The following is a 17,938-nucleotide window of genomic DNA, read 5'->3' as shown; positions in this document are numbered from 1 at the left end:
CTTCTACTCTCCCTTCTCTATCATTTTCCTCATTCATCAACTCCTCGAAGTATTCTTTCCATCTACCTAGCACACTGCTGGCACCAGTCAACATATTTCCATCTCTATCCTTAATCACCCTAACCTGCTGCACATCCTTCCCATCTCTATCCCTCTGTCTGGCCAGCCTGTATAGATCCTTTTCTCCTTCTTTAGTGTCCAACCTGCCATACATGTCATCATATGCCTCTTGTTTTGCCTTTGCCACCTCTACCTTTGCCCTATGTCGCATCTCAATGTATTCCTTTCGCCTCTCCTCGGTCCTCTCAGTGTCCCACTTCTTCTTAGCTAACCGTTTTCCTTGTATGATTTCCTGTACTGTGAGGTTCCACCACCAAGTCTCATTCTCTCCTTTCCTGCCAGAAGATACACCAAGTACTCTCCCCTGCCTGCCTCTCTGATCACCTTGGCTGCAGTGGTCCAGTCTTCTGGAAGCTCTTCCCGTCCACCGAGAGCCTGTATCACCTCTTCCCGAAAAGCTGCACAACACTCGTCCTGTCTCAGCTTCCACCACATGGTTCTCTTCTCTGCCTTTGTCTTCCTAATTTTCCTCCCCACCACCAGAGTCATCTTACACACCACCATCCTATGCTGTCTAGCCACACTCTCCCCTACCACTACCTTACAGTTGGTAACCTCCTTCAGATTACATCGTCTGCACAAGATGTAATCCACCTGTGTGCTTCTACCTCCGCTCTTGTAGGTCACCCTATGTTCGTGCCTCTTCTGGAAAAAAGTGTTCACTACAGCCATTTGCATCCTTGTTGCAAAGTCTACCACCATCTGTCCCTCCAAGTTCCTTTCCTGGATGCCGTACTTACCCATCACTTCTTCATCACCCCTATTACCTTCACCAACATGTCCATTACAATCTGCACCAATTACGACTCTCTCTCTGTCTGGGATGCTCAGAACTACATCATCTAGCTCCTTCCAGAATTTCTCTTTCACCTCTAGGTCACATCCTACCTGTGGGGCATAGCCACTAATCACATTACACATAACACCCTCAATTTCAAATTTCAGCCTCATCACTCGATCTGATACTCTTTTCACCTCCAAGACATTCTTAGCCAACTCTTCTTTTAAAATAACCCCGACTCCATTTCTCTTCCCATCTACACCATGGTAAAATAATTTAAACCCTGCCCCTAAACTTCTAGCCTTACTGCCTTTCCACCTGGTCTTCTGGACACACAATATATCAACCTTTCTCCTAATCATCATGTCAACCAACTCCCGAGATTTTCCTGTCATAGTCCCAACATTCAAAGTCCCCACATTCAGTTCTAGGCTCTGTGTTTTCCTCTTCTCTTTCTGCCGAAGAACCCGCTTTCCATCTCTTCTTCTTCTTCTTTGACTTCGACCCACAGTAGCTGAATTTCCAACAGTGCCCTGCAGGTTGACGGCGCCGGTGGCGGACGTTGTTAACCCGGGCCACGACCGATCCGGTATGGAATTCTTTGGATGAACGCTCATATTTGTTTGGCAAGGTTTTAAGCCAGATGCCCTTCCTGACGCAACCCTCTGCATTTATCCGGGCTTGGGACCGGCCTACAGTTTGCACTGACTTGTGCCCCCCATAGGGCTGTATTATTACTGCATCTGTATATTATTATGTATTAGGTAGGTAGGTAGATACTTGAATTGATCCCATACGAAATTCTGGATGATTAAATGATAATTTAAATGATAAAATGATAATGATAATTTTTTCTGAACAGTTTAGCAGGGGTGGGGCGTCAGCAACACATTCTCTGCTGGCCTAAACACTATCAGAACCACTGACCTACATTTATAACCTAAATTCTAATATACTGTATACGCAACTAGTTTGTATTCCAAACAGTGTATTCTCTTCATTTTGTAGCATTTCTCTTGGCTGCACTGCTTCCATAATGTGTATGTGGATGTTGGATTATTTCTATGTGCTGCCATGTCAATAATCAGTAGTGTTGGTCGATGTTACCTAAACTAGAAATGGTACTGTCAATCGTAAATTCCCCTCACAAGGGCCACAATAATTTCAATATTTTGGTCCAACCAAAACATAATAATAATAATAATCTATGGTGGTATGTTGCGGCGGCACGGTGAGCGACTGGTTAGAGCGTCAGCCTCACAGTTGTGAGGACCCGGGTTCAATCCCCGTCCCCGCCTGTGTGGAGTTTGCATGTTCTCCCCGTGCCTGTGTGGGTTTTCTCCGGCCACTCCGGTTTACTCCCACATCCCAAAAACATGCATTAATTGGAGACTCTCAATTGTCCGTCGGTGTGACTTGTTTGTATGTGCCCTGCGATTGGTTGGCAACCAGTTCAGGGTGTACCCCGCCTCCTGCCTGATGACAGCTGGGATAGGCTCCAGCACGCCCGCGACCCTAGTGAGGAGAAGCGGCTCAGAAAATGGAAGGATGGATGAATGGATGTCATGTTGCATTCTGAACTGCTACCGATGATGTACGTGGCACAGTTCCACGCTGTTATATTGTGCTTTTTTATTGTATTTTTAAATAATTGTGACATTATGGTGCAATCATATTTTTTAAAATGCTTTTCATAACCATGATACTGTATATGGAGCAAAATTCTGAATTTGTGTTTATTTTTTTCTAACCAAATGCAATTCTGGATTCATAGATGTCATGGCTGGGACAAGAAAATGAAATACCAGTCTTTGGAGAGGGCAACAACATTGTTCCCACAATTCACATCAGTGACCTTGCAAGGTTGGACACAAGAATAATACACTGCTCAATGAAAATGCTTTCTTGACTACCTTTTGAAATCTGCATGTGTCATGACCGGAACAGAGGATAGGACCCAAAAATGCACGACTCCAAAACAAATGGACAGTTTCCAAAAAGAGAGGTTTAATAGACGGGCATAGGTCGGTACACAGGTAGGCAATCCAAGAAAGGCAACAGTATCCAAAAACATGAGGCAAAGATAATCGGAACAGGGTCAAGTCTTACTGTGAGTCTGGGACGTGGAAACAAGGAATGCTGGAACGAGACGACAAGGTACAACGAACTGGCAACGAGAGGGAATGAGACACGAGGTTAAATACAATAGGTAATTAGGGTGAACGAGGCACAGGTGGTGAAGATGCTCACAGGAGCAGGTGTGTGTGAAACAGGGGGGAAGACAAAACCCGGATCACACACACATGACAGCATGGGCTCACCATGCACTGTATATTATACTGGGCCTGTTGTGATGTATTCTAGTATGCTGGATACACTCAATGGGACACCTGGAAATTACACCTGCCATCCATACATCTATCTATTTTCTTCACCGCTTATCATATTCGGGGATGTGGGGGACCCTAGTCCCATTGAATGTGGGCAAGAGGCAGGGAAGCTCTTGGACTTCACGATCACGCCCCACCTGGGGTCTCACTTATCAAAGAGCGCGTAGGATTCTTACGATAAGTGTGCTTTCGCACATTAACTGAAAATGGCATACAACCAAAATCCTATGAAAAAATCTCATGTACGCACACAAGGACACCTGTAGGTAATTTGCCTTGATAAATTAACAAAAAAGTCCTGAGAGTTTACTTAAAATAATTTATGATTTTTGAGAAAAGAGCGGAAATTACATCTGTTAACTACATTTTAATCATGTGCAACCAATAATAGAATTAAGGGCTTTTTTTTCAGTGTCGGGTGGCGTGATGTCACGAATCGAGACAGCGACATGGCTGAGGGATGAAACCGGAAAAGCGCTGTTCAATCTTTTATTGCAAATAAAATACAACACATGAACATCCATCCATCCATCCATCCATTTTCTGTGCCGCTTCTCCTCACTCGGGTCGTGGGCGCGCTGGAGCCTATCCCAGTTATCATTGGGCAGGAGGCAGGCTACACCCTGAACTGGTAGCCAGTCAATCGCAGGGCATATACAAACAAACAACCATTCGCACTCACATTCACACCTACGGGCAATTTAGAGTTGTTAATTAACCTACCATCCATGTTTTTGGGATGTGGGAGGAAACCGGAGTGCCCGGAGAAAACCCACGCAGGCACGGGGAGAACATGCAGACTACACACAGGAGGGGCCGGAGATTGAACCCCGGACCTCAGAACTGTGAGGCAGACGCTCTAACCAGTCGGCCACCGGCTGTTTTTTAGTGTGGGGTGGCTTCGAAACAGCGACATGGCTGGGATGAAACCGGAAAAGCGCTGTTCAATCTTTTATTGCGAATAAAATACAACACATGAACAAATAAAATAAAATAAAAGAAGTGGTTTAATGTGTCCTTCGTTTATTCCAGTTGGGTATCGTTAGTAGGGAAGGGAATCGAGAATCGGTTCCAAAATTAACGATACCTTGGAATTGTTAGCCGAATTTTCTAGCGATTCCCTGATCAATTCTATTTGAATTTATGACGTCATTACGCATTTTACGCAGCGTATGCATCGCATTGATCAGCTTGCATTCACACAAGTACTGGCCTCAAGTGGTATTAATATACTATATCACACTAACTATTCTGAGTAAAAATTGCACCAATTTTACAATAAACAACTAGAAAGAACACCACTTTAACTATTAAACCCTCTCTGTACAAAATAACGCAAAGATGTATTTTAAGGTAGTCGAAATTTTAACTATAGCAATACATTCTGGTAAAGAGCGCATGCACATTTTTCTGGTGTTAATATACCCTGCCAGAAACTGCGACGGGAAGTTTCTATTGGCCTCTTCGGGGCAGTATCAGAATCAGAATCATCTTTATTTGCCAAGTATGTCCAAAACACACAAGGAATTTGTCTCCGGTAGTTGGAGCCGCTCTAGTACAACAGACAGTCAATTTACAGAACACTTAAAGACATAAAGACATTGACAAAAAACAATTGTGCAAAAAGATGCAGAGTCCTCTAGCACTAGTTCCAATGACTAATATCGCAATAGTCCGGTGCAATGACCATTGTGCAAAGGGCGCTGAGACTTCAAGGACTGTATGCGGTTTAAAGTGACGAGTAGTGTGATAATCTGGGACAATGGTTGTGCAAATGTTACAGATACTCCTCAATCAGTGTGCAAATGGAGCAGATGCTACTCTGGCATGAGTGGCCAGTATATGCAAATAGTGCAGCATGGTGAGACAACTACAGCGAGTGCACGAGTAATACATAATTGGCCCCACAGAAATGTGACAACGAACTCAAGTAGAAAAAATTGCAAGCTTGTTGTAATGGAATTATAGGTTAGCTGTTTAAGGAGTTGATTGCAAGAGGGAAGAAGCTGTTGGAATGTCTACTAGTTCTAGTTTGCATTGATCGGTAGCGCCGACCTGAGGGAAGGAGCTGGAAGAGCTGGTGACCGGGGTGGGGAGGGTCTGAGAGGATTTTGCACGCCCTTGTCTTAGTTCTGGCAGCGTGCAAGTCCTCAAGGGTGGGTAGGGGGGTACCGACAATCCTTTCAGTAGTTTTGATTGTCCGTTGCAGTCGGAGTTTGTCCTTTTTTGTAGCAGCACCAAACCAGACTGTGATGGAAGAACACAGGACTGATTCGATGATCGCTGTGTAGAACTGTCTCAGCAGCTCCGGTGGCAGGCCGTGCTTTCTCAGAAGCCGCAGGAAGTACATCCTCTGCTGGGCCTTTTTGAGGACGGAGTTGATGTTGGTCGCCCACTTCAGGTCCTGGGAGATTGTAATTCCCAGGAACTTGAAGATCTCGACGGTTGACACAAGGCAGCTGGACAACGTGAGTGGCAGCTGTGGTGAAGGATGCCTCCTGAATTCCACGATCATCTCTACAGTCTTGAGCGTATTCAGCTCCAGGTTGTGTCGGCCGCACCACAGCTCCAGTCGCTCCGCTTCCTGTCGATATGCAGACTCGTCACCGTCCTTGATGAGGCCGATGACAGTGGTGTCATCTGCAAACTTCAGGAGTTTGACATTCGGGTTCGCTGAGGTGCAGTCGTTCGTGTAGAGAGAGAAGAGCAGCGGAGAGAGGACACAACCTTGGGGCGCCCCAGTGCTGCTGCTGCGTGTGGATGAGGTGGCCTCCCCCAGCCTGACCTGCTGTGTCCTGCCCGTCAGAAAGCTGTAAATCCACTGGCAGATGGCAGGTGAGACGCTGAGCTGGAGAAACATGGATGAAAGGAGTTCAGGGATGATGGTGTTGAACGCTGAGCTGAACAGGATCCTCGCGTAGGTCCCTGCACTGTCGAGGTGTTCTAGGATGAAGTGCAGTCCCATGTTGACTGCATCATCCGCAGATCTGTTCGCTTGGTAGGCAAACTGCAGGGGGTCCAGCAGGGGACCTGTGACACTCTTGAGGTGGTCCAGCACGAGACGTTCAAAGGACTTCATGACCACAGATGTCAAAGCGACAGGCCTGTAGTCATTCAGACCCGAGATTGCAGGTTTCTTGGGGACTGAAATGATGGTGGAGCGTTTGAGACAGGATGGAACTTCGCAGATTTCCAGATATCTGTTGAAGATCTGAGTGAAGACTGGAGCGAGCTGGTCCGCGCAGACTTTGAGGCAGGATGGGGACACGTGGTCCGGGCCTGCCGCTTTGTTAATCTTTTGTTGTTTGAAGATGCGTCTCACATCCTGTTCATGGATGGTTAACGCAGAGGTCAGAGGTGTGATTGTGGTCGCGGGTGCGGCCGGGTGCGTGTGTGGTGTGAAACTGTCCTTTTCAAATCTGCAGTAGAAGGTATTCAAGTCGTTGGCTAGTGTGCTATTGTTCTCAGCTTGGGGGGATCGTCGCTTGTAATTAGTCAGCGATTGGAATGCATGCCAGACTGATTTAGAGTCGTTTGCGCTAAACTTATTTTCCAACTTTGGTGCGATGCATGCAAGGGGCTATATGTAGAAGAAGAACATCACAATGGAACTTCATTAAACTTGTTCTTCACATATTAGGAAGATTATATGCGTGAGTGGTTATATCACCTGTAACTATGGAGTTGCTTTGAAGTGCCTGTGGCCGCATGGCCCAGTGGTTGTCTTTCAACCCAAAGAGTGTAGGTTTGATCCCCCGGGCCCTTTGAATATGTCCAAGTATCCTTGAGCAAAATACTGAACCCCCAGTTGATCCTGATGCTGTGTCATCAGTAGGTGAATGAGGAGACAGCGTTAAAGCGCACTGAGCACCTTAGGTAGAAATGTGCTATACGAGTCAAAGCCCATTTACTATGAATGTTCACTTTAGCCAGCCTGTCAATAGGGTGTTCTCATTAAGCTAGCAATCTCTGAAATATATAATTTATGTTTTGTATTTAAATATACAATATGTGTAATTATTTTTGTTTTGAGTTTAGTTTTACAGTAAACTCCAAATGGGGTGTCGTTAAACAGTTTAAAACACGCTCAGTGTGGACAGAATAACATACGTCACACGCTTGCTGCGTGACATAGGCTGCGTTTAGTGTGCTTTTACGATGCAGGAACATGCATACACAACCCACACCGTGGCACATTAGACGTTTTTCTTCAATTATAATGTTTGTTTATGAGATGCCAAGATATAATATCCAGCAGGCGTAGTTTACTTTATTTTGTTCATGTAATTATTTTTTATTCTATTTAAAGTGCCCTTGATGTTTTTTCTCAAGGGTGGGTAGGGGGGTACCGACAATCCTTTTCAGCAGTTTTGATTGTCCGTTGCAGTCGGAGTTTGTCCTTTTTTGTAGCAGCACCAAACCAGACTGTGATGGAAGAACACAGGACTGATTCGATGATCGCTGTGTAGAACTGTCTCAGCAGCTCCGGTGGCAGGCCGTGCTTTCTCAGAAGCCGCAGGAAGTACATCCTCTGCTGGGCCTTTTTGAGGACGGAGTTGATGTTGGTCGCCCACTTCAGGTCCTGGGAGATTGTAATTCCCAGGAACTTGAAGGTCTCGACGGTTGACACAAGGCAGCTGGACAACGTGAGTGGCAGCTGTGGTGAAGGATGCCTCCTGAATTCCACGATCATCTCTACAGTCTTGAGCGTATTCAGCTCCAGGTTGTGTCGGCCGCACCACAGCTCCAGTCGCTCCGCTTCCTGTCGATATGCAGACTCGTCACCGTCCTTGATGAGGCCGATGACAGTGGTGTCATCTGCAACCTGAACCAGTTTACTTTATTTTGTTCATGTAATTATTTTTTATTCTATTTAAAGTGCCCTTGATGTTTTTTCTTTTTCAAATTTGACGAAGAATCGAATTGTTAAGCAGTATCGAAAATGGAATCGGAATATGAAAAATCTCAATTCCCGTCACCAGCGGTTGGTGAAAGCTGGTAGGCGGCAGCCACATGCCAAAAGCAAATTTGGAATCAATACACATATTATGCACAACTGGAATTAATGCAAAATATACGCGTAGGGAATTTTCCTCGACAAATGACAGTTCCATTTAGGAAAGTTAGCATGTGTATCTCGCAGCAAAATCAGCTCATGATTATAAATGAGACAGGCTACATTCACACCGTAGATTTTTTGTGAAGGTTAAATATTTAAGGCAACGGCAAAAACAATTCAGAAAAAAAGAAACATCTCGTAGCTAGAATAAATATACTGTAGATGACTAGGCAGGCTACTTAAATATATATCACAATAAATAGACACTAGATGATCTTCCAGACCTTCAAGAAATTTTTTCAATCTGGACCTATAACATTTTTATTGAAATAAGCCATGGCTATAAAATAACTTATTTCCTCCAGGTAGTACCTGAACCATTTAGGAATGTTACCCACATTTCCAACCTGTTCAACAGTATGTTATGATCTACTGAACCAAGAACTGACATTGCCGAGTCACTGTTCAATCTTAAATCATTTAGCTTTGATAGGAACTGATTCTGTACTGTAATGGGGTTGGAAACCAGATTGAAATTTGTCAAAAAGCCCATTTACGTTAAAAGAATTGCTGAGTTGATTAAAAACCACTTTCTCGACAATCTTGGTTCTGAAGGGGAAGTTTGAGATTGGTCTGTAGCAGACATGTCAACCTCTTGGCCCGCAGGATCAATTTGAAGTCACATTGACATTGGCCCGACCGGTTCAGGGTGTACCCTGCCTCCTGCCTGAAGATAGCTGAGATGGGCTCCACCAACCCGCGACCCTAGTGAGGATGAGCGGTAAAGAAAATGGATGGATGGATGACATTGGTCCGCACAACAGCATCAGCCAAAAATGTGCATGTGATTCCATGAGCAGCGTCGTCTTATTTGTATGAACAATACAGTATTCACCCATCGTGAGATTTAAGTAAAGCAAAGCAAATTTATTTCGGTAGCGCATTTCATACACAAGGTAACTCAATGTGGTTTACATGATTAAAAGCATTTAAAAACAGAAAAAAACAGCTTATAAACAACAAGAAGAGAAAGAAATACAATTAAAACAGTGTACAGTGCAAGAAATATCATTTAAAAGTGGAAAGTCTCTAAAAAGCATGGGGAAAAAGTTTTAAAAAAAAAGAGTTTTTAACCTGGACTTAAAAACATGCACACTTATGTTGGCAACTTATGCCATTTGTGTGCACCATAATAGCTAAATGCTGCTTCACCATGTTTGCTTTGGACTCTGTGCTCCACTATTTGACCGAGTCTGTCGATCTCAGAGCCCGGGTTTATATTCCATTAGCATTTCATTCATGTATTCAGGACCTAAACCATTTAGTGATTTATAGACCAGTAGCAGAACTTTAAAATATATTCTAAAGCTGACTGGTGTAAAGACTGACTGTAAAGACCTGATAGATTGTATTTTTTCACTAAAATAACAAGCAAATTCATTGCATTTTTCTGCTGCTAGGAGTTCTGGAGCTATCTGATTCGGGGGCTCGGGGGGTTGTGAGCTTGTCAACCACAGCAAACAAAGTGCGAGTATTGTTGAAGTTCTTACTGATGATTTCAGAAATGTGTTGCTGTCTAGCCCTGACTAACTCTTGGTTAAAAGACTTTGCCTGTAGAGGTCATAGTCAATTTGGAGTTTTGTTTTTCTCTACTTAAGTTCTGCTTTACTACACTTTGATTTGGAGCACTTCACCATCATTGTGCTCTTCCACGGTGTTTTTGGTCACCTCAAGATTGTCTTAATTTTAATAGGAGCGACAGGATTCATGACATTTTACAGGTGAAATTATCCAAAAGTTCATCAACTGTCTCAGCATTCACAGTTTGTGGCACAGCAATGGTCTCCATAAACTTAATGGCGGCACTCTCATTTATGTACTGTTTCTTAATAGACATAGAGGTTGTCTGAACCTTTGGAAGAATCGGTAATTGAAAGAATATACAAAAAATGGTCAGAAATAGCCATATCCTTAATGTCAATTTATAGAATTTCAACATCCTTAGAGATGACCAGGTCTAAGATGTGAAGTGTGGGTTGGACTCTTAATATGTTGAGAGATGTCAAATGTGTCTAGTAAAGCAGAGAGTTCTTTAGATTTTTTTCCCCATGTTATTGTCAACATGAATGTTAAAGTCTCCCGTTATGAAAAAATAGTTGTAGTCAGTACAAATAACTGACCGCAGTTCTGAAAAGTCCTCCATAAATTTTCTATTGTATCTTGGAGACATATAAATTATTAAAACAATAACCTTTGGGTCACCTTTAACTAAAAAAACAGAGATATTCAAAAAAGCTAAAATCCATCCATCCATCCATCCATTTTCTACCGCTTAGCCGAGGTCGTGTCACGGTGTCAGTAGCTTTAGCAGGGACACCCAGACTGGGACACCCAGACTTCCCTCTCCCCAGCCACTTCATCCATCTCTTCCGGGGGGATCCCGAGGCGTTCCCAGGCCAGCCGAAGGACGTAGTCTCTCCAGCGTGTCCTGGGTCATCCCCGAGGTCTCCTCTCGGTGGGAAATGCCCGGAACACCTCACCAGAGAGGTGTCCGGGAAGCATCTCCCATTCCCTTCTTCCCTCACTCGTGAACAAGACCCGAAGATACTTGAACTCCTCCACTGAGGACCATGGTCTCACATTTGGAGGTGCTGATTCTCATCCCAGCCGCTTCACACTCAGCTGCGAACTGCTCCAGTCAGAGTTGGCGGACACGGCTTGATGAAGCCAACAGAACCACATCATCTGAAAAAAGCAGAGATGCAATACTGAGGCCACCAAACCGGACCCCCTCTACGCCTCGGCTGCGCCTAGAAATTCTGTCCATAAAAATTATGAGCAGAATCGGTGACAAAGGGCAGCCTTGGCGAAGTCCAACCCTCACCGTGAATGAGTCTGACTTACTGACGGATATGCGGACCAAACTTTGACTCCGGTCGTACAGGGACCGAACAGCCCGTATCATACTCCCGAAGCACCCTCCACAGGACTCCCCGAGGGACACGGTCCAAGTCCACAATACACATGTAGACTGGTTGGGCGAACTCCCATGCACCCTCGAGGACCCTGCCCCTCCGTGAGCCGTCACCTTATCGTGGTGAAGGGGTTTGTGTGTCCCAATGATCCTTGGAGCTACGTTGTCTGGGGCTTTATGCCCCTGGCAGGTCACCCATGACAAACAGGTCCTAGGTGAGGGACCAGACAAAGCACGGCTCAAAGACCCCTTATGATGACAACAAACAATGGACTTCGTTTTCCCTTGCCCAGACACGGGTCACCGGGGCCCCCCACTGGAGCCAGGCCTGGTGGCGGGGCTCGAAGGCGAGCGCCTGGTGGCCGGCCTGCACCCATGGGGTCTGGCACAGCCCGAAAGGGTAACGTGGGTCCCCCATCCCATGGGCTCACCACCTGTGGGAGGTGCCATTGGGGTCGGGTGCAGTGTGAGCTGGGCGGTGGCCGAAGGCGGGGACCTTGGCGATCCGATCCCCGGCTACAGAAGCTGGCTCTAGGGACCTTACTTATTTATGTAAGAAATATCATCGCTACCCTTTAAAGCGCTTTATAATTATTTACATATATATTCATATAATTATATTTATCATAGTTCTAGGGTTTACTTTATATTGTGTACACAATTTATAAGACTTATCACACAGAATATTTATACCATTCACACTTAGTCCACGTTTTTTTTTCTACAACAGAGGCCTGCGCAGGACATGTCTGAGACACGTAGAACCACTTGTCCGATCTGATTACTTGTGGAAACTCGTGTGTCGGGATATAATGGTTAACCCGTTCTTTGATGACAGACGGCGCGTCCTCTTTTGCACAAGGATAGGCTTCGGACCATCCAGAATAAGTGTCGACAATCATTAATAGGTACCTTCTTCCTTGGACTGGGACCACCATGTTGGTTTTGTCCATTCCTACCACATTATTCTGGCATCAGCCCATCTCAGTGTGTTGCAGTTCCCTCTTCGTTGTAGGGCCAACACTGAAATTCTGACATCACAAAAAACACAAAACTCTTTTACCTTACGCAGAAGATCAGGGTGACACCAAAAGTGCAGCTTGTACAGCATTGACATGTAACTCTCATGTGTTGGGGCGTGTGCTTCCTCAACCACTAACTGCATGAACTTTCCTGTAGGTAAGACCAGTCTCCTAGGGCCTCTCATCGGGCCAAACCACAGCTTCTGCTTGTCGTCATACTCAGCATCTTTCTTTTGCCCCTCACGTTTGTCTTGCCCTGGCACTGCCTCTTGGAGGTCGCGAATTACATAAACCGTTACTGCAGGGAGAAAGTCAATCAACTGATCCTGTTTAAACAACATAGTTACCTTCAGCATCCGTTTGATAGCCTGCTACTTTTTTTAGCCGCGGCATCAGCCGCAGCATTAATAAATAGTAACACTCTGACCTTCAGATAACTCCAGTGCCCTGCACATGGCCAGCAGTTCTGCAGCTTGAGCACAAAATCATTTGTGGACCAAAGTGTTTGGAAGTCAGAATTTGGGTCTCCGCGATGTCTTCAGCAGCCTCTTGTTTACAGGGATACTATGGAACGTTTGCTCGAACGTTACCGGAGTCACGGATGTACATAGTCCCCCGTCGGCAGGCACCTCGGACCACAGTGAGTCCGGCAGAGAGTTCAACAGCTGTACAGCGTCCTCATGGTCCGAGAGCTCTCTGCCATGGAATCGCGCCAGTGTCACATGCTCCAACATCCCCTCGTCAACCGCGGCACCCTGAATACAAAAACATTCAGTACTAGGAAAGTACAACACATTGGGTATTTGACCTTGTTGTCAATCATTTGCCAAATGCCATTTCCTTACCATGGGTCCCAGTTCTCGGGCTTCATGACCTAGTGCAAGTGCAAGTGAAATGTGTGGAAAAGATGTTGAACTAATCATAAACCACTCACTCTGCTCTTGCGTCAAGGTGGAGGCAGCTGCCACATCTTGCTTCCCTATGTAAATACCTGTACTATTGAGCATCCAGTTTTCTTCCTGTATTGACTCAAAGGCTTCTCAGGAAATCATACAAGGAAAAAGGTTAGCTAAGAAGAAGTGGGACACTGAGAGGAGAGGAGAGGTGAAAGGAATACATTGAGATGCGACACAGGGCAAAGGTAGAGGTGGCAAAGGCCAAACAAGAGGCATATGATGACATGTATGGCAGGTTGGAAACTAAAGAAGGAGAAAAGGATCTATACAGGCTGGCCAGACAGAGGGATAGAGCTGGGAAGGATGTGCAGCAGGTTAGGGTGATTAAGGATAGAGATGGAAATATGTTGACTGGTGCCAGCAGTGTGCTAGCTAGATGAATACTTCGAGGAGTTGATGAATGAGGAAAATGAGAGAGAAGGGAGAGTAGAAGAGGCAAGTGTGGTGGACCAGGAAGTGGCAATGATTAGTAAGGGGGAAGTTAGAAAGGCATTAAAGAGGATGAAAAATGCAAAGGCAGTTGGTAATGATGATGTTCCTGTGGAGGTATGGAAGCATCTAGGAGAGGTGGCTGTGGAGTTTTTGACCAGCTTGTTCAATAGAATTCTAGTGCGTGAGAAGATGCCTGAGGAATGGAGGAAAAGTGTACTGGTGCCCATTTTTAAGAACAAAGGTGATGTGCAGAGATGTGGCAACTATAGAGGAATAAAGTTGATGAGCCACACAATGAAGTTATGGGAAAGAGTAGTGGAGGCTAGACTCAAGACAGAAGTTAGTATTTGTGAGCAACAGTATAGTTTCATGCCTAGAAAGAGTACCACAGATGCATTATTTACCTTGAGGATGTTGATGGAAAAGCACAGAGAAGGTCAGAAGGAGCTACATTGTGTCTTTGTAGATCTAGAGAAAGCCTATGACAGAGTACTCAGAGAGGAACTGTGGTACTGCATGCGGAAGTCTGGAGTTGCAGAGAAGTATGTTAAAATAATACAGGACATGTACGAGGTCAGCAGAACAGCGGTGAGGTGTGCTGTAGGTGTGACAGACGAATTTAAGGTGGACGTGGGACTGCATCAGGGATCAGCCCTGAGCCCCTTCCTTTTTGCAGTGGTGATGGATAGACTGACAGATGAGGTTAGACTGGAATCCCCGTGGACCATGATGTTTGCAGATGACATTGTGATCTGCAGTGAAAGCAGGGAGCAGGTGGAGGAACAGTTAGAAAGATGGACGCATGCACTGGAAAGCAGAGGAATGAAGATTAGCCGAAGTAAAACAGAATATATGTGCATGAATGAGAGGGGTGTTGAGGGAAGTGTGAGGCTCCAGGGAGAAGAGATAGCAAGGGTGGAGGACTTTAAATACTTGGGGTCAACCGTCCAGAGCAATGGTGAGTGTGGTCAGGAAGTGAAGAAATGGGTCCAAGCAGGTTGGAACGGGTGGAGGAAAGTGTCAGGTGTGTTATGTGACAGAAGAGTCTCTGCTAGGATGAAGGGCAAAGTTTATAAAACAGTGGTGAGGCCAGCCATGATGTACGGATTAGAGACAGTGGCACTGAAGAGACAACAGGAAGCAGAGTTGGAGGTGGTGGAAATGAAGATGTTGAGGTTCGCTCTCAGAGTGACCAGGTTGGATATAATTAGAAACGAGCTCATCAGAGGGACAGCCAAGGTTCGATGTTATGGAGACAAAGTTAGAGAGAGCAGACTTCGATGGTTTGGACACGTCCTGAGGAGAAATAGTGAGTATATTGGTAGAAGGATAATGAAGATGGAGCTGCCAGGCAAGAGAGCTAGAGGAAGACGAAAGAGAAGGTTGATGGATGTCGTGAGGGAAGACATGATGGTAGTTGGTGTTCGAGAGGCGGATGCAGGAGATAGGATGACGCGCTGTGGCGACCCCTAACGGAACAAGCCGAAAGGAAAAGAAGAAGATTGACTCAAAGGCTTCTATGTAAACCAAATCGGCATTTTTATCATAGTACAGTGTGAGATGGAGGGGAGGCTGTAGGAGGCAAGAGAGTCGATCCAGGGCTTCCACCGCAGGAAGGCCGAGTAGACGCCGCCTCCCGCCTTTGTTTCTGGTTGAAGTCGGGCCCAATAAATGTCAGCGGTCGCTTCCGGGAGTTCATGTTGCACCATGTTCCATCCGGCGGACAATTTCCGTCCAGAGTTCATCACGGTCCCATCTGGGAACCGTATCGTCAGTTCGTCCAGGCTGCAAAGGATAGTAGCCCTGGTTTTGATAAGCAGATCTCTGCCCATCAGGTTCATTGGGAGCCCCCCCCCTTCGTCAGGACAAACTGATGTTCATGTGTCTGTCCATCAATTTCAGTCTTTAATGATGTCGAAATCGGCAGACTCATGGGCACCCTGCAAAGCTCATTAAGGTGGTCATCTTCCCCGAGTGTTTGGATGCGGTATGTGGTAAACATACAGATGAATATGTGGCACCTGTGTCCGCTAGCATGTGGATGTTCGTCTTGTCCACCTTAGCGGGGATAAGAGGGTCTGCCTTTCCTCTGTCCCTGGGCTCCGAGTATCCCTATTGGTAATCGGACCAGTCCTCGTCGCAGTAGAACTGCCTAGATGGCTGTTGTTGCTGTGGAGCCTGCTGCGGCTGCTGAGCCAGGGGGCCGGGCTGCGTCCACCTCTTCCAAGTGGAGCTCTGTAGCCTCCTCTTTGAGATTGGGCCCCTCCGGGTCCCACTGGAGGTCTCTGTTGCATCAGTGGGGGAGCATTACATTGACGATACCAGTGTCCATGCTGACCGCAGTTGAAGCATGCTTGGTCCGGTGGAGGATGGCGAGCGCTTCCTCTGCCCTTGTTGGTGTATCTCCTACGACTCCTGCCTTGTCCCCCCGTTGACCCCGTGCCCCATCCACATCTGCTTTTCTGCTTCCATTTTTTTGTTCTTTTTTAATTTTATTTCATACTACACTTTCAGCATGTCTAACATGATTCATGAACTCATCCAAGCCTTGAGTGGCCAGGTTTACATCATGTTTCTTAATCCACTCTTTTACTTCTGATCTCATTCCATTTCAGTGATATATGCTAACCAGTTGTTGCATATCACGGCACCACTCTTCTATCTCTTTTGTAAGGTGCTGAAGCTTTCCACCTTTCACACACTCCTCTTTTGACCAAGGTCTGTAAACAAGAATTGTACTGCCTTTTCTGCCTCCTTCACCTTCATATACAGGATTTGCCACTTCGATCAGTTAATCAGTTAATCTTGCAATTTGGGAGAGGAGTCTGGACTTAATACTCGACCCATCATTCTGCTCCAATTTTACTTCTTGTATGTGCTGGTGTGAATGGCAGAGGCGAATACAGGCTTCTCACATTCCTGTGTACAGAAGGTGGAGGAGAAGCCAGCATATGGTTCTTCTCCCCCGCAGGGCCACATAAGAGAGGCCCAGAGGCCTCAGGCGCCCCTCCCTTTTGTCTGCGTTCCTGTTCCATCTCATTGTCTTCATTTCTTAGAAACAATCTTTGTTTATCATCGAACTGACCTTTTTTCCGTTTTTTGTTTGTTGTCAGTCGCCACTTTTTGGGACTGGGCCAATTGTAACTTCAAAAGTTGTTCCTGCATGTCCTTTACCTCGTCTGATGCTTTGTGGTGTCTGTCGACAAAAAGTTTCAAATGGTGAGACACATGATGAAATATCATCCGATTGATGAACCGAAATGCAACAGGCGCGAATCAATCTTACTACGTCACCACACGCCAGGCTCATGCCGTCCGTCAACGTTTTTAGCCCCTGGATCCACATTTCCCCACCAGTAGCCAGTCTGGGCAGCCGTTTCTGTAAAAACTCAAAATCTTTTAAAGACAATTCTTGGTATATGAACCCACCTTTTTGACTAAGGGTTCGTGCGGAATTGATGGGAGTTTTGGTCTGTCATTTGAGCGGCTCCCTCGACCGCTGCAGCAGTCTGTCCGTGATAGTCGTGAGTAGGAAAGGGAGGCATCTTGATTGCTGGTCTTGTTGCTAATAGCAGGCTTGTGCTAATTAGCAGGCCACGCTCACGTAATGGTGAGACGGTATCAGAAAAGATTGGTATATAGCAACAACTGACTATCTACAAAACAAAATACAGTCCCACAGGTTTTAAGTAAACTATCCTGTTTTACGGGCCTTGATATTTTATATGTGACCCGCCACGACAAAACCTGCTGCAATTCAGCCTGAGCCAAATCGTGTACAAAAATGTCCATCCATCCATCCATTTTCTACCGCTTATCCGGGTCGGCTCGCGGGGGCAGTAGCTTTAGCAGGGACGCCCAGACTTCCCTCTCCCCAGCCACTTCATCCAGCTCTTCCAGGGGGATCCCGAGGCGTTCCCAGGCCAGCCGAAGGACGTAGTCTCTCCAGCGTGTCCTGGGTCGTCCCCGGGGTCTCCTCCCGGTGGGACGTGCCTGGAACACCTCACCAGGAGGCATCCGAATCAGATGCCCCAGCCACCTCATCTGGCTCCTCTCAATGCGGAGGAGCAGCGGCTCTACTCTGAGATCCTCCCGGATGACCGAGCTTCTCACCCTATCTCTAAGGGAGAGCCCAGACACCCTGCGGAGGAAACTCATTTCGGCCGCTTGTATCCGGGATCTTGTTCTTTCGGTCACAGCTCGT

The 17,938-nt window shown here is 46.1% G+C and overlaps 1 protein-coding gene across 3 annotated transcripts in view; it reads left to right on the top strand.

Annotated features, from left to right (window-relative positions):
* ak7b (adenylate kinase 7b) overlaps window positions 1-17,938 on the top strand; it is a 224,280-nt gene that overhangs the window by 53,638 nt on the left and 152,704 nt on the right. For all 3 annotated transcript variants that reach the window (XM_061795579.1, XM_061795577.1, XM_061795578.1), the window contains exon 7: window positions 2,676-2,764. In XM_061795579.1, the coding sequence (XP_061651563.1) occupies window positions 2,676-2,764 (89 nt within the window). The remainder of the gene's footprint in view (window positions 1-2,675; window positions 2,765-17,938) is intronic.

This window comes from Phyllopteryx taeniolatus, chromosome 13 (genome assembly GCF_024500385.1).
Source record: "Phyllopteryx taeniolatus isolate TA_2022b chromosome 13, UOR_Ptae_1.2, whole genome shotgun sequence".
Lineage (NCBI taxonomy): Eukaryota > Metazoa > Chordata > Actinopteri > Syngnathiformes > Syngnathidae > Phyllopteryx > Phyllopteryx taeniolatus.
Note: the sequence above shows the minus strand (reverse complement) of the source record. Positions and strands in the feature narration are given on the sequence as shown.